Below are 21,633 nucleotides of genomic sequence, written 5' to 3' on the forward strand. Positions count from 1 at the left end.
TCTCTCTCTCTCTCTCTCTCTCTCTCTACTCTTCGTGAATTTCCATTTCTCTTCTTCTCTTGTCTTGTCTTATTCGAAGGCCGCGCTTACGGTGAGAGACGTATACATACAAACCGAAGAGAATTAGACATCTGTCAATAGGGAAACGTGGTTGAAAAAACGGCGAATTGGCCTTCAATTATCGCTACTATGATACACAGTTGATACACAGTAACAACGCGACAAAGCACAGCGAGCACTGTTTCTTCCGTTTTAAAATAAAAAACAAACAAGAACAGAATTATAAGTGCAACATTGTGCAGTAAAAATCGTATTGGTATTCGGACCATGTCGTCCCGCCAGTGAATTTCTCGCGCGATTGGCTTTTCATGGAAACAGCGGTCGCTGACTTGTTGCTCATAAATTTCTATTTTCTATGACGATATATATGTACATCCGATGAATCCGATTACAATAATCGTAAGGAGTCGCTGATTTTTATTCTGTATCAGAAGTGAAAATTCGATATTTTCAGCGTGCCGGAATTGAGCTCCTTAAAATGGCTTGTCACAGATAAATATTCTCGCTCGTGGGTATTGTACGGCCCTGACTCAAGACACGGGGCCCAAATTTTTCGTTCCTTCCCTTTTCCATTTTTGTACACATGCAAAGTCTCTTAACGCATAAGTGCCTTAGTAGGTAGTAAGTGAATCCTGAAGTGTGCCCGAGAATCCACATGTACGAAAGAAGAATATAATTTTAAATCTTGCTAGTAATAGTATTAATTAAAGAAATATTGAACGACCCTCGTAATCTGTCGAACATTCTCAAAGAAAAAAGAAAAAGCACTATCCTCCCTCCGAGTGACAGTACGTACAATAAGCACCCTCTGGTATGTCCGGTATTGTGTTCTGTGTCTTTATTATGAACTGTGTGTATTCGCGATGTCTCCCTCCGCCTTTTTCAAAAGGAGGGACACACCGTCGAACCACGTCCTCGTAATATTAATAAATCCAACGATCCGTTAAGTTACTAGGATCCGCGTATGACAAAAGCATGTATAAATCAGTAAACATTTCGTTTTGTGCATCTTAGAGATCATACATGATACAATATACAAAGTAGTATAAAATAAAAAAAAATATATATGTATATGGGTTAATCAAGATTTGTAGTAGTACTTAATCATCAATTTAAGGTTTCTTTTTTTATCACGTACGGGGCCCTCCGAGAGCGAGGAGGTATTTCCAATATATAAACGTTTCCTCGGACCAACGTCTCTTTCTGAATGGCTTAAATGCAAAATTCGGAGTGCCCGTGGTGAGACTAGATCGATCGTGATCGCTATACCGAACAAGAATAGAATGATCGTCACGACTGCCACTATTGCACGACCCACAAAATTGTTATTACCTATAATCGTAATTTGTCATCGTAATAAAAAATCTTTAGTAAAACTTATGTCATCCGTTAGAAATATTTGGGTATGACGAGAAACGAAAAAAAAAAAAGAGAGAGAAAGGAACAAGCAAAAACTAACGAGCACCGTAATCAATGAAATCCTGATTGAAAACCGACCGGTAGTAATAACAATGTATAATCAAACGACTCACTGGAAACACGTCCACGTCCAAGGAGCATTCCGCCATTTGGCGTAGTGTCTTTAGAAGTAACCGCGACACCAGGACAGAATTAGCATTATTCTAAAGTCGACGCGCGATATCGCGAGCTGAGTAAAATCTTCTTTTGTCCTTAGAGTCGATCTAACCTAAAGTGGGCTTCGGCGGCAGAGTCCGATAGCACCATGTCAGGATCAGCGAGCATCTGGAGTCCGTCGAGATCGATATGCCCAAGTCCTTGTCTGAGGGCGTCGTCCGATGGAAATAAATCAGGATCGAAGTCGCTCGTTATCGCCGATCCACTCTCCTTTCCAAATTCAGGGCTCGTTAGATCATCCGTCCCCGAGGAGAAATCTAGAGCGAGGAATAAAATCAAGGGATGTCAGAGACGTCGGCAACAGGCAGCATCCCCAAGTAACAGAGAAAGAGAAAAAGAGATAAACATCTCATTTACTGACCGGTGAGTATGATCGTAGGGGTGTTTGGGGTTTGTGGCGTGAGTTGCTGGGTCGTAGTGGGTGTCCTCGGTTGAAAGGCCAATTGCGGACTCGTGCTGTAGTAACCGCCATCCCCGCTGCCCATTTCGCCGCCAACATTTATCATGTCGCTCTGAGAGAATAGAAGCACGAGAGTGGTAAGTCATTAGCGTGTGAACGGAGTCTGGCTATATTATTGGACAGCCTGAAACTTACTTGCGTGTAATTTCCCGTATGATTTGGTGAACCGATGTAGGCGTCGATCGTGGTCGGCGCCACTGGTGAGTCCATCTAGAGCAAAAGGCGTGAAATGATTATTCCAAAGGCATCTCGAGGATCGTTCGCTATTATTACTGATTGTCGGCTGGATAATAAGAGAAATAACGTAAGAAATGAATAGCGTTCATTCGCTTATTACGAATGCCTAATTAGCAGCTGTCGCGTGCATGCCAACATTTCCTCTGGTCTCTGACAGAAATCAACGAAGAAACGGAAAGAAGAGGAGAAGCGCCTAGGAAGAGAAAATCATTCTATAGAGAAATACGTACAGCGAGATATCGAACGGCGATTGTCAGTGCTACAGATAATTTTTTCAAGAGTAAAGAGAGAAAATTTCGACTAATTGCCATTCGCTGTTCGGTTCTCAAAATCAAACGAGGGACAATGGGGGTAGGAAAATTCACTTTTCCCAAGGGACGTTTCGCTATCGGCCAATCAGGATAACCGATACTTCCTATGTATACGGGGTAGTGTCTCATCACCTCTAACTGCGAGGTCCAGGTGTAGCCAGACTCCATGAGCTGCTGTATCATTTGTGCCCAGTCCTAACGAAGGCAGGTAACAAATAAAGAGTAATACCTTTAGACATTTCAGTTCAATTGAAGGTTAGCTATGAATTAAATTTTTTTTTTTTATACTTTTTTTCTAATACCATCTCTTTTACATCCTGGAACTTCGAGACGCGTATTCTTTAGCACTGCCTTTCGCTACTTCCAATTAAGGCGGTTTAACATAGGTGCACTTAGGCTACTGAATGATTATGGAAGACAGAGAGAAAGAAAATGTGAAACGCACGATTTCTCTGTCGACGTAATCGCGTAACATGATTATTTTCTGCCTTTGACACGCGAGTCTCTCTGCATCGATACAGGTCCATTGCCGGTTTATCTTCGTTAGAATAATCCGAGAGATACGTTTTTCTTACTTTTTACTATTAACGCTCACTTGGTGACGGTTTTTAATTCATGTACATCTGAATTCGCTATATGCCATTAAAATTATGCGGAATCTAGAATGAGAGAGAGAGAGAGAGCGAGAGGGGCACTATGCTACTTACATATTCTTCCAATGTGAAGTGGAAAAAATGCTGACACATGCGTACACGCTTGGAGAGCTTGTCCACCTAACGGTTTCTATACGCGAAATATTAAAGAAGGAATCTCTCTTTTTTTTTTTCTTTTCTTCAAACTATCGGAGTAACGACTGTCAAATTTGCACGTGTAATCGCGGCTTCGCGTTAAGTAGGTGTATTCGAACGCGGCGTATCTCGCCGGTGCTATTATTGACGAATGTATTATACTCACCCCTGCCTTGATATGCATAAACGCAAAATCGTAGGACTATTAAAAATCTACACTCTATAGTTGCAATATCGTGTTGTCAAGGCTACTGAAAACTGTACAACTGTGGAATCGGACGGATAGTGCGCAGCAACGTAAATAGAAAAAAAGAAGAACTAAACGTTATTTGCACGAATCGAGGACATATCGTGAATTTCATTGTTAACGCGTCATGGGAAAATACTATGATTTTACTCACACAGCGCATTTTGCCCTGAATAACTTTTTGCAATATCGCCGCGCATTATCCGCCGGATCAAGACTGCTTCGTGCTTATGCTTATTCGCATTTGACTAACCATTGAGAACTGTTCGAAGTGTTGCTGAAGTGCCGCGGCGTTTTGGTTAATGAAATAATTATTCTGATCCATATTTTCCGTGGGGAAGCTCGGTAGTCCCGGGTGTCCCGTAGGACTCTGTGGTGCCGATGGGTTATTGCTATAACTCAAGGGACTTCCCTGGAAAGTAAAAAGTATTAGCAACGCGCTCGACCATAACGATTACATAATACAAAATTTCAAATTAAAATGCAATACCTGAACTGTGAGACTCGGTGATGATTGCGGCGACGGCCTGTTGACTGTCTGTGAGCTCCTATACGAGCCCAAAGAGTTGAGCTGTTGCTGATGATGATGGTGCTGCTGATGCTGATGCTGGTGGTGCTGCTGCTGCTGCGACTGTGACGTTTTCTGCGAACGAAATAATCGACATGAAAAGTAATTCGAAATCATAGGAAATTCAATTTCGAAAACTTACCGGACTTTGCGGCGGCACTGGGCTCTGCAGTTGCTGATAAATGAAGTGTTGAGGAGTGTGAGATGCCGCCGAGGGCGGAGGTGGTTGTGAATATGACTGAAGATCCTGTTGCGAAGTACTTGTGCTGTTATCCAGCGCGACACCCTGCTTCATACCCAATAATATTAGTTATTGATCACGATGAAAATTTTCATATTCCTCAACGTGGACCAATCCTCGCAGGCCAATCGATTCGAATCCACGCATCAATTCCACAAAGAACAACCACGATCAGATTCGTCATAGCCAATGCAAAAAGTATCTAGACAATTTTCAAAGGTCTCCGTCTACATTAACAAAGTGGACGAAGATGATCGCGGTGTCTCTTAGCTCGGGTTCGATTTACGTTCGAATGCGGGATCGGGGAATGCCGAGACAAAAATGGAAAGCTAATAACGAGGGCTACTCGGAAATCTTGCACGATGCGTTACACGCGACGAACCCTCTAGGCTTCTGGCGAGGAGAAGCGAAACGATCTAACGGCTAGGTGAAAAGAAGTGTAATCACTAACCTTACACGTGTGAAGGAACCTAGAGTTAACAGGCACTGATAAATGGTTCTGCAAAATAACAAAAAACAAAGAACCACTACAGCAAAGGCAAAATAAAATAAAAGATAAATTAAAATAAGCGTTAAGCGTGTCAAAACGATGAGAATGGCTTCGAGGCTCTCCACCTTATTAATGTTTCAGGAAGTATTAGTACACAGCGGTATGGAGTACGATAGTGGCTGAGATGCAAAATTATACGAGAAAAAAGAGACTTTAGTCCTAGGTCCCATTAAGGTTCGAAAGTGACTCGTATCAATTTCCTGCATTCGAAAGATCAGCGAAAGGACGCGAGACGCCACGAGGGTCGAGGGTAAGAAAAGCAAAAAAGAAATAGGAGCACGTCCGAGAGACTTCAAGGCAAGGATCAAATGGATCACTGATAATTCGAGTCATGCAGACGACTACTCATTACTTTATTCTACTGTCTTCGAAAACTACTCGTGCCCACCGAGCACTCTGTACGTATCGAGTGAGAATTTCGTTGGCGCTGTTTACGAGAACTAAGAAAGAATGCCGAGTCGTAATAAGAGTTCGTGTGATTTCTTCAGGAATTCTCGTCCACCCGGAACTTATAATCGGATTCGTACAGAGTGCCTACGTGGCTCCGGAGTCTAGATTATTAAAGGATCGCAAGGATATTTACTTGGGGGCTTGGCGGGCTGTGATCCTGTGAAAAAGATAGCCTACCAGCTTGCGCTAAGCTGGTCGGCGACAGGGTCGTAGGACTGCTCGTTTGAGGACTCTGGAATACACCCGGTAGAGCATTTCAAAACTCCCATTTAAATCCGTACGATCTTTGAAGAGACACGTGCACACTCACACGCACACACGTATTAGATATGATTGAGATGGAGCATTCGAACGACAAGAATTTGAAAAAAAAAAGGAAAATAACCAAGTGACAGAAGGAATTTGAGGTGAGATTTTGAGAAATTTTTTTAAATTCAAAATCAGCCTGTTCCCCTCGTTCCCCTTTCTTCTCTTTGCTGGTATCTCCTCGATCTCGTGAAACGGTGACTCGAAATGGGCATTGGCAGCGAAGATGACAAATGACGGGTAAAAGTTATCCCGGGTCAGGCTCGTGTCAGGGGATCCATTTATAACGGTATGGTCGTGCAGTTATGTGAAATAGCTGTCAAAATGACAATTAGTACAAAGACTAATCAGCCGACTTACATTGCTGTACTGCGTACTGCTCGAATGGTCCTCCTGGTCGAGAGGCGTGTGCAGTGGCGAAGGAAAGTGAACGTTGCTCAGATCTGGCAAGGAGCCTGTATTGTTGCCGATCGGTACTTGCTGTCCCGGTGGCTGTGAGCTGAGATATATACTAGATCGGATACACATAACAACAGCATTAACCAGTCTGTCTCGTAGGGAGTTTCGTTTAGCCAAATTTCGAAAGATTCTCAAAGAAAGCACCTCCCCGCCACCCATTCAAATCCATCCGATACGTACTTGATACCAGGCACTCTAGGCATTTCGCAGGAAGATCTTGGTCGTTCGATAAACCCGTGATGTGACTCTCTGTGCTCGTTTACCGTACCACTCATCGCGTGTTGATCTGTGCAATTGAAACGGGAAAAGATCACGAAACAATTGACAACGAATTTCAGTTAAAAATAACGAAGGTGCGATGAGACATGCGTGCGGACGATAAGGAAAGTCTCGAGGGTGTCCGTCGGTAAAGTCAAAGTCCTGCGTAAATTTAGAAAAGAATAAAAAAATTAATATCGGTCAAACTCGAGGAATTTAGTCGATAAATTTCACAGGAGATTATGCACAGGAAATAACGTCCGGTCAATTCTCGAGACAGGTCAAAGAAATGAGGTCGAAGCGATTTTTCGTGTGGCTAAAATGAAAATTGGTGATGATGAGAGAAATATAAATAAAATCGAAACCGACATGCATCGCTACCTCTTCGATGAGGCATCGCCGAAGTGGACTGACAGGCTTCGTTTGCACTCTGATGCAGAGCAGAATCGGAGTTCGTTCTTCTCCAGGTATCTGACTGTGGTGGCGACAGATAAGGCACCCCGCTGTACGGGGACGTGTCGTGTCGCTTTTCCGTGGGCCGAGATCGCACGGGACCCACCCCCATGCTACGACCGCGTTCGGTTCCTCGATACGTCATGGCGTTCTGCTGTATCTCTTCCAGCTTACTGAGTGAAGTCTGAGGAAGAAGAATTACATGTGATTCAAGGGATCCAAATTTGACGCTTGGGGCGCATTCGCATGGATCTACACTAAGCTCAGAATCAATCTAATATATATATATATATATGCAGTAACGAAATTTATAACGACTAAATTTTCCATTCTAAAAATATAACACAGAACTAGGCCGTGCATAAGAACGAGTGTCATGCTTATGAGAAAAGATATTGTAAACGAGTAAATCTGCGTTTTCATGAAGACTACCGGCAGCAGCCGCTGCAACTTTTTCATTGTCGCAGCGCGCCCCGTGACTCATCGATCTAAACGCGATAAAGAAGCTTAATGCGAGCGCTCGATCAGTGCCTCCCGTCGATCGCCGGACGAATCCTGTGTGGACTGCAGGATCTGCGGATCCGCCCTCGTATGCAGCCACTTTTTCTCCCACGTCCCCGCAGCTGGTATTCGTTGAGAAACAAAGGAGAGTCATTTTTCATAGAGGTTCGTCTATATATCCTGAAAAAGTCTTAGCGGCAGGTTAATAAATATCCCAGGTGTACGGCCACGAGAATCTGCCATAATTTCGGTAGCTGCGAATAGCCGTGAGTTTTTACATACGATATAACGGGTGACTCGCATATCTATCGTGGCTTTCGCAACGTTCGTTAGTCTCGAAAAAAAAAAAAATCTAAACACATTGAAATACAATGACTTCCTGAAATCCTTCGTTCGGCCGGTTCTCATTTGGCGAACAAATTTTCACACTCGGCTACCAGCACCGTGCGTGGCCGACAGCTCAGCCTATCGGCCTATAAGACACAAGACTCGAGTATTCTCCCAAGGCGATTTCGTATGAGTGCACGAGGTGTTATAAATTACGCGTAAATATGTAAAGCGCGCGTGTGTCGTCGCGACGCAAATTAGAGTGTCATCGCGACTGAGATTGGCGGCCATGTGAATGGGTCTGTAAGCGCGAGTAAAAAAACAAGCGCGACCGTGCGAACGCTCCTTTCCACATGCGCACACCTATGAATGGCGTCCACGCTGTCCCGGTGGATCGCGCGTCTACGTGTAAAGTCGCAGCTCCTAACTTTTCCACGCTCCGGGCTGCCCGGAGTAGGGGCTGGGTCTTCGGAAGTTTTTACCGAAACGTCGATAGACCCGGTGAAAACCGAACGATTCCTCGGAGAGTCGTAAACTCAAGGTTTACTGGTATCTCTGCCCGAAGCAGCCGCATAACTTGGACGAAACTGCCGCTGCATTGGTGTGCAGCGAATCAAAGGTTGCAGATTGCATTACTATAGCATTCGTGCGTAATACAAGACAGTTGCGTGATATAACTAAAATCATTAAGACTCAAAGTATACACAAGAAGAAGGCTGGCTCTCATTCGTATCTTCCTTATTTTTAACCCTGACGGTGCCTACGAAAAGAGTCTCTCGCTTCCCTCAAAAGATATACGGGGTGGCGATTAAAAAGAAATGCCTAAGATCGAAGACCTTACACGCGGGGACCAGAGAGCCATACGACAAACGTGATAAATAAAGCTGTCGAAAGGATCGATAGAACGGCGAATCGAGACGCTCGATGCCAGCGAATTATTAATTATAATACATTCTCGCAACTCTGTGGCACAAGGTTCAAGGAAAACTTGATTCACTGTGGACGGCCGTTACTTCTAAGCGTTTCGACGACGGCCTTATTCGCCTTCTCTGCCGCGCGGCTCGGGCTCCTCTTTCAGCGTCTCTTTCGACATCCTCCGCCGGGAGGATCCAGAGGCGGCGGAGGTGGATGGACGTAAACACTGCCGCCGGGATTCACGGGCTCCCGGTTCGCATCCTGCCCTTCGCGCACTTCGCTCTACTGCGACGTCGCCAGGTACGACGGCGCACGGATGCGCGCACCAGTGCGTACGCCCCGCGGACGAGGATCGAGTGACTCCTCGCTTCCTATTTAGCATTCTCCTTGCGAAATCGCTCTGTAATGACCAAGAGGGCATCTGCCTGTTACGCCACTTTCAACAGGCGACTTGCGCAAGTCGCCGATGGTCGCTTTGGTGGGAACCCAAAAAAGCTTCCGCACTTTGCGTGGTGCTCTCGTGATATAGCACCGAAGATTCCTGTACTGTTTTACGAGATAACGAGGTCACTCGATTGAAAAATAATCATAATCATAATTGTCTTGTCGTTATCACCTTAGATAATTTATGGGGGGGTGATTACGACGAAATTTCCATAGTTCATAGGTGAACCTATACGGGCGAAGACAGGCCCGTCCTAGACCTCTGACCGATCGATGAACTTGAGGTGACGAAACAGGCGGGAATAATTAGTCGCCGCTCCACGTGAAGTTGGTCGTGTATCGCAACACCATTGAGGAATGCTGGAAGAGGGTCGACATTAAGGGTATTTGTAATTCGAGGTATAGCGGGAGAGACACGTGTGGAGGCATCGACTGGCGATTTCGAAAGACGAACGGCGTCCCGTGCGGTTACGCACTGAGAATCCCAGAGGCGAGGTTTATCGAGTATGCGAGTGATGATTTCCATTGATGATTTTCTCAATGTCATCCGGCTGGTGGATGTTTACGAGGGTTCGGTTGGTCGAAAAATCGTGGGAGTCGCATCGAAGCGTGAACGATCGGCATTGAAAGGGTGGCGTGTTGAAAATTCAAAATTGAATAAATAAAAATTCTCATCCCTTTCAATTAATAATACTCATTTCCATGCTATGCGATTACATGGAAGGTATTGCCGAGGTACCATTCGTCCGTCTCTATGGGAATTCACGTGCAAGCGCGACGGGAACAAAGGGAAACCCCTGCGGCTTTACGTAGCTTCGCATGTGGGTTGGAGAAAAGAAATTATTGGCCAGAATATCAGTAAAGTGATCACGTACTATTTGGCCAGGCGGCGCTGCACCTGTCTGGACTATTCATCATGGCTAATTAATTAGAATCGTTCTAAACAATCCTTCGAGAAGATTTTTTCGGGAGATGCGTCTTGTTTTTGGAAATACATTATAACGCCTTTGGCAAAGGTCATATAGATATATAGCGTGCGTTAGAAGAATAGAATGGGAAATCGAATGGGACTACATTTCTCTGCTTCCAATCGAGGCTTAAGATTTCTCCATTTATATGCCAGCGGCCCGCAATATTAGTCACAATATGAATTCACTGGGGCGGACACTGACGGACGGACATTGACGGAGGCTTAGAGAGGGATTAGAAGGAGCGACTGTCGGCTGCAGAAGGAAACGGTGCGATCGCCATATAAAGCACAGGCACAAAAGCTCGCGGTGCGTGTGTCCACGTGATTGTATTCAAATTCGAGCGCCATAAATAAGACGTTGAGAGGGGGGGATCAGAGAATCGGTGACGTCATTAGGAAAGAAATCCCATTAAATGCAAACGGCAATGAATCCGGGAATAATTTTACATGCCGAGATGAAAATGATGGGCAGGATGGTAAATTCGATGAGAATCCATGACGCGATAATAGGAGCGCAGCAGTAGCTCTATCTGGTGGACGAAGTAAAAAGATGACGGACGTGAATGGCGAGAATAAGGCGGAAGAAGTTGGAGAGGTCGGGAACCGATCGACAGCCTTCCCAGTTCTATGTATTCGCGCAAGTTCGCTCGACCACCCACAGTCCCGGCGTCGCGATGCCTGCCGTCGCCTCGAGACGTATTCCGCAGCCCCACGGAGCGTGGGGCCAAGTCGACCAGGCGCCGCGCAGAGCGACCTATTTCCGTGACTCTTCGCCATTCACCAAATAGTCACGAGTGCCGGGGGCTTCTTCCACTAGCAGCTATTCTTGCAGGCTCGCATGCGTCAACGGTATATATTGACAGGCTGCCGATCTCGCGGCTGCACGGCCACCCTGCCCTCTCGGCCTGAAGGACTTGGGGCTCGTCGACCTGGCGAGTGATGACCGATCGATCGATTCTTCTCAATACACTCTGCGATTCATTGACCTGCCTGTGCACTTGACAATTCTGGACCGTTCGCTTTGTCAAATACACTCCGGAAGCCTTGGATACAATTTTCCTCTCACTTATAACATATTTACCTATACTTTGGAAATTTCAGTCGAGAGCAGCCAAGGAGGTTTGAGATATTTTTTAATTTTTAGCAAAACGACCAAAAGAAATTTGTACCATTTAGTCCCCTCTTTTATTTTAGGTCGCTTCTCATCTTTGAATAATTTCAAGATTAGCGAAATTTGCTGCACTCGCTGTGCTATCGGCTCCATCGATATTCCGGATGGAGCGGATATAACTGCCGTGAAGGGGGTCGGAAATCCTAAGAGCTCCAAGGGGTACTTGACCTCAAGCTTTCTGTACAAGGTCAGATGACTGACTCGACCCGATTTCTTATTCAAATATACTCCGATTTGATTACAGTATCGAGATCGGAATTTCAGATGAAAATATATCGATTTTTTGTTTTTAAACTATTTTCTCTTCGAATCGAATATATACTTACTGTAGTTAAAAATTGATTTGTTATTGAAAATATTTCAGTTTACGATTTCTACTTTGCAAAATGCCGAACGCAATGCGGAGGGCAGATTTCATCGGCTTACTTGGAACGGAAGCGGCAAACGAGTGTACCTACGGACACGATCAATACTCGCGGTGCGAGTACACGAGTCGAAGCACGTGCTCTCGTTGTTTTTCTTCTGAGCTACGATGTGAAAGATTCTATGGGAGCTCCAGTCAAGATCATAGCGGAACATTAGAATTCATTAAAGGAGTCGATGGTCATAGAAATAAAAATTAATTACCATATTTATCATAATCGATGATTTCATAAAAGAAAATTCAATCCTTGACTCATTGATCTGCCACCACGTACTTATCGTTAGTAGTATTAACCAACGTGATTGGCCTTAACGATTTGTCAAATAAAAAAAATATCGTTTCGGAACAGTATATAAAAATATTAAAATCGATATTATAATATATAATATAATAATTATTAAAATATTAAAATTGGAAATAAACAGCTCAGTAACTATTTCACGTATTGCATTTACCTGGAATAATTCATTTCGTATAATCGACTTGATATTGCCTCAATTTAATCTCGAACCTGTTACACATCGTCATCCATACACATGTATATCCTTTCCATAAAATCCTACAAACAGCCATACACACATCGTATCGTACAAACACGAATTCTATCCCACTTCTCCACTCACCAAATCATACGAATAGCAGCTGCTCGAATGAAACGAACATTTGCACCAATTACATTGTGCCAGCCGAGACAGATGAAATTTTAGTCAAATGAATTTCGTACCCGCCTCTGCCCTCCGTACGAAAGAACAGGAGATGGAATAGAGGGCTATAGATGATGAAACGAAATTTCTTTGATTCCATAGAAAATGAATTTTACGACATTCCGCGTGATCCGTATATTTTCAAAATGACTTATCACGAATCTAAATTTCCATATCACATTCCAATGCACTGTCAAAAATTAGGCCCGACGAAATAACGAAAGTTTACCCGACTTTTACATAGTCTTTATATTCGAACGAAACAAAGGAGACGGCAGGAGCACGCGTATTCACAAAACACATACGTCTACGTCCCATGGATAGAAATAAGATTCCCTCGATAGATTCGCAGGCATCTACAGACGATCGATGGGCGGTCATTAATTAATTACAGGTATAAGTGGGCTATTTAGCTTAAGAACGTTCGATCGGCAGACCGATTAATAGACTACTAACTAGTATCACAGCTGCAACTTCAGTTAGCCTATCAGTGCCTACTAAGCAAAGGTGAGCACCGGACTGGCCCGTTATGCATTTAGTGATAAGGTTATACAGATTTTGGAAATACGTCACCCGCAGAGCCTCAACGTAAGATCGAGGCTAGATCGATAAGTTTGAAATCTTGGAGATTGCAATAGGAAAACAGCGACGGGTCGACGGTTTGGATTATTTTCATATAATCACCTGAGATTCTCATTCAATAGTAAAAGCAGCTACCGAGCAGAGATGTTGTTTCCAAACAAAAGTACGAATCCCGGGGAAACAAAGGAGCCTCGCATCATTATCGTACAGCAAGGGAAAAAGAGTCTCCAGCGAGTCTCCAGCTATTTGCTGCATAAACGATGTTGGCCAGCTTGCTAGATACATATATAAAGGTAGGTAACTAGGTAACTAGATGGCTAGGCAGGTATGTAGATACATGATACGTAGATACGTATATACAGCGAATGCATCAGCGTGGAGCTGCATCCGGGGCAGGAAGAACAAGCTCCAATCCAGGAATTTGAATCGATCCCAGCGCCAGGCGCCCCGACAAATTTGAGTACAGAGACACAGGCAGCGTTAATTGACTGAATCGAGGGAAATAAATAAGTAGCAGGGAGTCTCGGCAACGTCGCAAAGTTAATAATAACAGCAACAAATAAGACAATACCCCGATACAGATTCAATATGCATTTCTCTAGATCGGAAGACGACCTTGACTCTGTCAGCCTCATGGATACATACGTAGCGCATGCAGTCTGGTGCATAATGACGCGTAACTGCCTTCGCTATCAGTATTACGAACCTATCTGACAAAACAATTATACTTTGCCGCCCCATTATTTTTTACACGGAAAGTCCACGCTCCGACGGATCAGACGGTATCGTCTCGCGTATCTTTGCGCAACTCGCACTGAATCTTCGAATTTCACTAGATTCACAATAGCATGCACAATTATGGGTAGATGGAAAATCTGCGTCTTGCTACAGAGTCCACCGTGCGCATGGCTCTCCGTTCGCGAATTCCAATGGCAAAGTCGCGACACTTGCGGAAGCTGCGAGAGGCTGGATTCGCGTAGAACGACGATGGGCGCGTTCTCGATTACAGCTGTACGAGCAAGCAGCGTAATGTCGTTCCGCCAGATTCCCCAATAACTCCTGTTAATTACGCATATAGGAATAAGTGCACAAACAAGCGAGTAGACGACGCGCAACTAGCTATGGGACGAATCAAATTTCTTAAAAATACGGCAATCGTAGATTTTGAAAAAAAAAAAATTTGTAACGTTGAACAAAAATTTTTTATTCAATCCTTGCTCGATCCCGCTTAATCGTACTCAAAAAGCCCAAAAACATCTTGAGGCCGTCTCTAAGATGTTCTTTGGACGTGCTGCGTACTCGGGTAGCCAAAACAGGCAGACAAGAGTCAAGTAACTCTTCCATAAGAATCTTTGTACAGCTTTGACAAAGTCTACGTACAGCCAGGATAAAAGCTAACGAAAATATACCGAACGTGCATGGTGGATAGTCTGTAGGTTTAAAAAAAAAAGTTTCGAATTGTCAATTTAAAAAGTATACGATTCCCTTTTCTACGTTGACAGCATATTCGAAATCTCTGATTTTTATTCCAGCCCAGGACTAGGCCTTTGAAGTTGCCATTCGTTGACACCTCGATAAATATAAAATCGACAAACGTCAAACGCAACGATTACTATCGATCGACAGATAAACTCCATCCCAATTTAAAGACACCGTAATCATAATACATAAGTATAAAGGAAGAAGGTCCGAAAGTAATGGAGACGATGGAATCACGATAACTCTTAGTTTCGTGAGTCTCGAAATATCAGCCGTTTAACAAGCTGGAGCTAAATATTTTCACGAAACGATCGCCAGGGGTCGCAGGGTGAATCGCGTGACGAATCGCCAAGTAATTGGCTGCCGACGACAAGAAGCATCGAGCTGCAGTAAATGCGCTATACACGAAACGTTGCAGTCCGCATAACGACATATATCGTATACACTATATAGAACACGTACCTGTAGAGCCGGCTGTTTCAACATAATCAAAGAATTATTTCTGGCTGATTGTTAGTAACGACTATTCCACAATGCCAATTTAATGCGTCCTCTGGCATTGAAGATAAGAAATGACAATCGCTCAGGGGGAATAATGTATATATACATATATACTTACACACGGAGATTACAAACAGAGCGAGAGAGAAAGAAAAATATTTATAGAGCGAGATAATTTTTTTAAGACTCCCCCCTCGCCCATTGTATTTAAGTGACGCGCCATTCTTCCTACTTGCTGCAATTCGCATCGGGGACTCTTTCGTTGTTACGCGTTAATAGCAGATTCTGACAACTTTGTATTACGGGTTACGTTGCTAATTGTACGAGGACCTAACGATATGATATTAAGGTCTTCCTTTAGCCACCCACATCCCGTATGGGAATTACTTATAACGACGGTAACTCGGCCGATCGGATGAGTTTGAAATTCGTAAGGAGTCTAGCGAATTTAACGTTAGGATGCGGAGATTTCTGTTCCTGGTGGCTCTTGCCGTGTCGCACGAGATGATCTACGCAGACGTAAGTCAAAAATCTATTGATCTATAATCGTCATTGCGATTATCAGAATTTCGCAGTATCATAGAGGAATACGGTAGTCAAGATTTTTTTTTTATTATTCATTTAGCTACCGGATTGGGTAACACCGGAAATGACAGATATGGTGAAAGACGACAAGATACGCTGTATGAACGAACACGGAACGGACGAAGGTAATGCAATTTAGTTACCCAAGATCTGTACCGTGAGCAGTGTCAATTGATAAACTGAATTGATCCAGAGATGATCGTGAGGGCAAATGATGGTGATCTGGTGGACGATCGGAAGCTCAAGTGTTACATGTACTGCCTGATGGAATCGTTCGGTTTGGTAAATATAAAAAAAAAATTGGTTAAATTTTCAAAAAGATATTTTGATATCAGTATCTTTCGGGTAGCATGTAATTGATGATCAAGCAACTTCGATTACTTCTTATATCGATAGGTCGATACCGATGGTGAGTTCGAGATGGAACTTTTGATTGGCTTCCTGCCGGAGAACCTTCAAGACGTAGCCCGGAACGCGATGAACGCCTGTGCCGACGAAGGTGAGGGGTTATTGTTTGAACAGACGAGTGGGCGAGTCGATGAAAAAAAATGATTGGTTATCACTGATCGATTTCATGAATTTTATCAATCATTATAGGCGGTGATGATCCGTGCGAAAAAGTCTACATGCACTCGCTCTGCATCTACAAAAGAAATCCTCAGGTAAGGATACACCGCGAAAATACAATTTCGTTCTACCGAGTGACGATTTCTCGAATCAAAGTGACAGACCCAAGTAGTGACGTCAGTTGACGAATCTTCGAACCAAAAAGTATCCGAGATTCGCATACGTAGCGTCGAGCCGATCAAAGCTAAAAGTTCGATCCTGTTTCCCCGCCTATGCAAAACGCAACTGCGAGAATCGCTCAGCGGTTGAATTTTGCTGCCGCGAAGGCTTTGTGTATAAAAAAAAAGGCACAAAGCAGCAGCAGCCCGACTGTAAATCAAAGCGTGAATTCCTAGCGGCCTCCGCCGCTACGTTTTCGTGAATTCCCGGCTAGACGTACCAGGGGGCACTGCGCGAGTGAGACGGAATGACGGGTGTAGGTGAAATTCGAAAAAAGAGGGACAATAGTGCGCATGGCTATGGGGCCGAGGAAAAAGAACTCGGGGAAAAACAATGAAGAGACGAGAGCTCGTGAGCCGCGAGAATACGAGTAATAGCTATGGCGTTTAGATTGCAAGTATCGACGGCCAATCGGCAGAGAACGAACTCGGCGATAACGTTGACACGAAAGAGCCGAGATCAAAAGTTGAGCGGGCCGAAGAAAAAGAATAGAGGAACTTAGGCTACAGCGTGTGTACAGTCAGGCGAAGGAACAATTTTTCAAATTTCCTTGACACTACGAACATTAATAACCTGACCGGCATGTAAGATCTAACGCACTTTACCTTTTTACTTTAAGCTATGGTTCCTGATATAAATTCATCGAGCGCTCAATTCCATCGCAGCCCTGTCGGAAGGAAGCACGATGAATTTCTCCGTGGTACAGCCAGAAACCAAAGTGATTACGTGGCCAGTGGCGAAGGGCAAGAAAAGGAAAGAAAACAATATTCACAAGGGCAAAGGTCCAGAGGGAGGAAGAAAGAAAATTATATACCAAGCATAATAGCTATGTAGATACACGTGTATAAAAATGGTAATAGGGGATATATGGGAGAATAGACAGCCTTGTATGCTACAAGTACAGAAAGGAATTCCGAGTAAGTTTAACTACTTTGTCTTTTGTCTTTCTCTCTCGCGTGGGCGAGTCTCGTGAGCACATACGAGTCTATCGGGGCTCCTGACGCTTCTCGCCACATACGTCGTCATACCGCACTTGGACGCTGGTCCGATTTGGGCGCATACGAGGCCACGCGTGTGTATCGTGGAGGATAGAAAAAAATAATGTAATAAAAAAGAAAGGCAGACCTTAGTATAGCGTTCGCCATTTTATTGTCATGAAGAGGCGACTATTACACGATTATAATCATAACATGCTCCGGCCGTGCCGTCGTTAACATACTGGGAACAGTGTGGGAAAGTGCGATCCAAGCGAGTACAAAAACATTTTTCTCTTTGCGATTAGCAGCAAGCACGATAACAAAGAGCACTTCCGTGGTAGCAATTGGTAAGGCGCCACGTGGCGCCGACAGAATTCACTGAGCGTGCACCTACTAACCCCGTACCGATAGTCTTTGCTCGGAAGCAAAATAATTTCGAGCAAGGTAAATTCGTGCACTCGCATGAACGTAAATCTGGGGAATATTTTTCTATAAAATATTGAGCCGTATAACGCAATATAAATACGGTGTTAATGATAAGCGATAAATCATGGACACGGCGCTGGAAATTTCCATAAGGGTGACATTCGAGCCGGAGTAAAACGTTAGACGGGCATAATGGCCACTTCGGAAGGTTCACGCTACGTCGTAAATACTTGAACGTAAGAGTTAATAAAAGAATAGAAGGGTAATGTCAGCGTGCAGCCGGTGCAAACTGCGTGGTCGAGGCTGGAGGGAACTACTTAACCAAGACACAAGATTTCAGGGTTCTTCGGTTTATTTGCCACGAGAGTACCTGGGAGATCGTTCGATTTGAGGGGAAGGAATCGGGCGAGGAAGTGCGCCTGGGTTCCCTTATAATCCGCCAGAGGCGCCAGGGGAGTATAAATGCGACAAAGGGGATCGTCGGCGAAAGGTGAAACTGGAGCAAAGCAGGGAAGGCTTCGAGTAATCGAAAGGAACGGCGGAAGTGAATTTCCCATCTGTGTAAAACGTACGGGGACTTTAACTAGAGGATCGCACGAGGTACAAGGGTAAACGAAAAGTGAGACGCAGAGAGAAAATACGTGATCGCTAGGGGTGCGAGGGGTGTATACAATGGGGAATATAATAACAAGGACAGCAACGCTACGTATAACAGTAGCATGAACATTGACATTAATAACTACATCAGCAGTAACAGTATCAGCAACAACAATAGCAACATGAGAAGCCGAAAGTTTAGTACCTTGAGGTCGATCGAGTGAATAGCGGCGCAAGTCCCAGAGGGATCTTTCGCGTTGTTGCTGTTCGTGTTGTTGTTTACGTTGGGCAACGAGCCTCCAGCCCTGAACTGGTTGCCCAGGTTAATGTGCAGGTACTTCCCGGAGGACTGGGGCGGACTAGCACCAGCACTCTGCACGGTCGGGGGGGTACTGTCTGGTACCCCAGATCCCGTGGGACTCGTCCCCACGGAGTTGCTCGTCGACGCCACCTAAGCACAGTTCATCAGACACCAGAGACATCCACAACCCACAGCCCGCAACCCAGTACCCAATACCCGCGGCGACCCTCGACTATCGTAACCCTAAACCGTTTGGCGTTTAACCCTAAGCCTTCGACCCCACGTAACCAGCGGAGGCTCCCTTCTACTTACGACTGTATATCAGTTCTACTTTAACTGTGATTTTTTTAGCATTTATTCACCTGTTGCTACGCTCAACTGTTTCTCGCAACTTTTATCGATCACCAGCGATTTATGATCAGATTGAAAATCTATACTTCTGCATGATACTTGATCAGCTACTTCTTTTTCTTTTTAATAATCAAGTACCATTATACTACTCGAATTGATTTTCAGAAAAAAAAAAAGGTATCGATGGATGCCAGAGTTTCCATTGCAAGATCGATATGAAAAGCGATCAACTTTTTCTAACTCGTAAAACTTTACTCCTTCGCAGGACGTAGTTAAATGCACGAGTTTCAACACTATCGAAGGCCGGAAATAGTTTGACGGTCAGGAGGTCCTTGGAGATTATCCTTGGGGATTTCTCCGGTATGAATGTTTCGAAATTTCATTGATTCGCATAATTATGGTTAACCCGCGATAAAAACTCAAAAAGTTGTTCCCTTTTTTTTTTCAAAATTACCTACGTTCTCATTACTGGCTCTATTGACTGATCAAAAGACGAACTAAGCCCATTCGAAGAGAGCCCCTACCCCTCATTAGTTTACGTTATCTTTTGTAACAGCAATGAAGACTCAATAAAACTTTCTCTCCTTTCCGTACCCGCGGATCCTTGTACAATGTTTTTCATGTCGTATCTCCTTACGTGAGAATATCGATAGTCGTCTTGCACGTCGCCTTCCGCAAGACGTGAAACATTTAATCTTCGCGTGCTCTCGCCTTTTGTCGCGACTTAACGGACGAGCCGTAAACGTATAACTTTGACGAGACATTATTTTTTTTCTGAGAGACGCTATGAAACGAATATCCTTTATGCAACGTGATAAGAATTTCATAATGCCCTTATCATTGTCACAGGAGAGATACAAAAAGTGCAGATAAGCTTAAATCAAAGTACAATAGTTTACAGCGGGTGAGGTTAAATTAGTCAAAACTCAGGCGGAAATGTGATAAATTGAAAGAGGTGTACCCGGTAAATAAATGGCCTTGAGCGAGTCCCAAACTAATGTCTATACACACAGATGCATGTGTAATAGGGATATACGGAAGTCAATAAGATAAAATTACCCAATTCCTTACATTCCGGGCACAGCGTGCCGAAAAGAGGGCACTGACTGTACATTACGTAAAAGCACAAGCGAAACTTGAATTTAAGCACGAAAGTCTCTGATAATTAATAAAACTTTTAAGTAATTATCGCTAATAGAAAAGATAAATCCGGTTGCTCTTATTTCGTTGAAAATTCGAGAGCCATTAGCAGCGTCGATCAATCGCCATGTCTGACTATTCGGAAAAAGTTCTAATCCTAATTTCCCTATGGTTCTAGGTATACTCGAAGTAATACAAAAAATGGTCCAAAGGGCAAAAACAAGGAACGAAGAACGAAAGGTCGACTCTGAAAAGTTCCTAAACTTTTCTCTCGGTCCCAAGTAAAACGAGAGTCTTGAACTTCGTGTAGAACCGATGCTCAATATTTTCCTGTATCCAGCAGACTCCGCGTCTCGTGTTATTCCTCTTGGGATACGATAAGCGTGTGAGTGCATGGATGAGGAGAAAAAGAAAATTGCGAAATAAAATGCAAAATCGATGAAACGTGACAGCGGGATGGTGCGACCTCGGTCGATCAGATGGCAGATTGATTGAAGGAAGGACCAAGGAACTTTGACCTTTGGATAGAAAAGTGACAATTAGCAAAAGTCATACAAAGTATTATTTTGCTAAATTGCAAATGCAACTTTCAATTTTGTTCTATACTAATCTGCAAAACGGACTATAGCCCTTTCTTTCGATTCACTGGACTTCGTGAATCTCTTCCTCTGCTCTCATAATTCTTTCGGCAAGCGTACTAACTCAACCTAAAAGTGCATCAAGATTATTCCAAAGCGCTGCACCGCCTGAAGTTGGTTGTAGCATGAAAATCGAATGGATGGGACTAACTTCAATTGGTGCATTGCTCGTGAATAATCCTGTATCCATATATACATATGTATTGTCAAGGTATATGTATGTCGAGGAAATAATCGTTATGCTTAACGCACCTGAAACATCAAAGATAAGCCATTTATTTTAGCAACGAAAGCGTTGTTGGCCCGACCAGATATGCACACAGTTTTTATTCCCGTTCTAACGTATTTCAAGATACTTTTCAAATATAAATTGATTATCTGCGCGGATAACGAGTCTCCGGGGCCTCCTAATTGACAACCTGAGCCAATTAAGTTCCGTACGAAACAAAGAAATAGGACGAGCCGATACGTTTTGTTACGTTGGGCAACTAAGAATTATCTTTTACAGATAAGCAAATAAAATTGTCTTAATTTTAACGATTAATGAAAAATATTAGTCATCTGCGCGCGCAAACTATTTCTTCTTTTATATTGACACGCGGCTCTACATTGAGATTCCTTATTACGTGTTTATATAGTAATTGTGTATTTAACACAAATGCCATTCTTAAGTCGTTTATGGCACCATATGTGTGTGGTTAGTATATAACATTTGGGTCGAAAATTATGACAAAAAAAAATACTTTGGATCAAAGGAATGGCAAGAAATAAATACCTGGTGAAAATCCTCC

The 21,633-nt window shown here is 43.7% G+C and overlaps 2 protein-coding genes across 17 annotated transcripts in view; one reads left to right on the forward strand and one right to left on the reverse strand.

The window, feature by feature from the left end:
• Positions 1-881: 881 nt before the first annotated feature.
• The window catches only part of LOC107263220 (CREB-regulated transcription coactivator 1), a 24,639-nt gene continuing 3,887 nt past the window's right edge, over positions 882-21,633 (reverse strand). For 2 of the 16 annotated variants that reach the window (XM_025080601.1, XM_025080600.1), the window contains exons 2-14: positions 6,940-7,207; positions 6,493-6,598; positions 6,214-6,364; positions 5,681-5,779; positions 4,999-5,046; positions 4,449-4,595; positions 4,229-4,381; positions 3,992-4,150; positions 3,658-3,663; positions 2,836-2,898; positions 2,291-2,365; positions 2,057-2,207; positions 882-1,952 (exon numbers count right to left, since the gene is read on the reverse strand). In XM_025080601.1, coding sequence (XP_024936369.1) covers positions 1,732-1,952; positions 2,057-2,207; positions 2,291-2,365; positions 2,836-2,898; positions 3,658-3,663; positions 3,992-4,150; positions 4,229-4,381; positions 4,449-4,595; positions 4,999-5,046; positions 5,681-5,779; positions 6,214-6,364; positions 6,493-6,598; positions 6,940-7,207 — 1,647 coding nt within the window. In that variant the 3' untranslated portion in view covers positions 882-1,731. Of the gene's footprint in view, positions 1,953-2,056; positions 2,208-2,290; positions 2,366-2,835; positions 2,899-3,657; positions 3,664-3,991; positions 4,151-4,228; positions 4,382-4,448; positions 4,596-4,998; positions 5,047-5,680; positions 5,780-6,213; positions 6,365-6,492; positions 6,599-6,939; positions 7,208-18,617; positions 18,864-21,633 lie in introns of all 16 variants that reach the window. The other 14 variants (XM_025080595.1, XM_025080597.1, XM_025080596.1 and 11 more) reach the window with 14 other exon arrangements.
• Positions 15,436-17,339, forward strand: LOC107263227 (general odorant-binding protein 69a). Its single transcript, XM_015730175.2, has 6 exons — positions 15,436-15,560; positions 15,667-15,751; positions 15,820-15,908; positions 16,023-16,125; positions 16,224-16,288; positions 17,032-17,339. The coding sequence occupies exons 1-6, from the start codon at positions 15,501-15,503 to the stop codon at positions 17,047-17,049; spliced, it is 420 nt and encodes a 139-aa protein (XP_015585661.1). The 5' UTR covers positions 15,436-15,500; the 3' UTR covers positions 17,050-17,339.

This window comes from Cephus cinctus, unplaced genomic scaffold (genome assembly GCF_000341935.2).
Source record: "Cephus cinctus unplaced genomic scaffold, Ccin1 Ccin1_scaffold0143, whole genome shotgun sequence".
NCBI classification, from domain to species: domain Eukaryota; kingdom Metazoa; phylum Arthropoda; class Insecta; order Hymenoptera; family Cephidae; genus Cephus; species Cephus cinctus.

Coding starts and splice junctions, on each gene's coding strand:
- LOC107263227 (XM_015730175.2), top strand. CDS start 15,501: ATGCGGAGATTTCTGTTCCTGGTGGCTCTTGCCGTGTCGCACGAGATG. Junction 15,561..15,666: donor ACGAGATGATCTACGCAGAC/GTAAGTCAAAAA, acceptor TTATTCATTTAG/CTACCGGATTGGGTAACACC. Junction 15,752..15,819: donor CGAACACGGAACGGACGAAG/GTAATGCAATTT, acceptor GAATTGATCCAG/AGATGATCGTGAGGGCAAAT.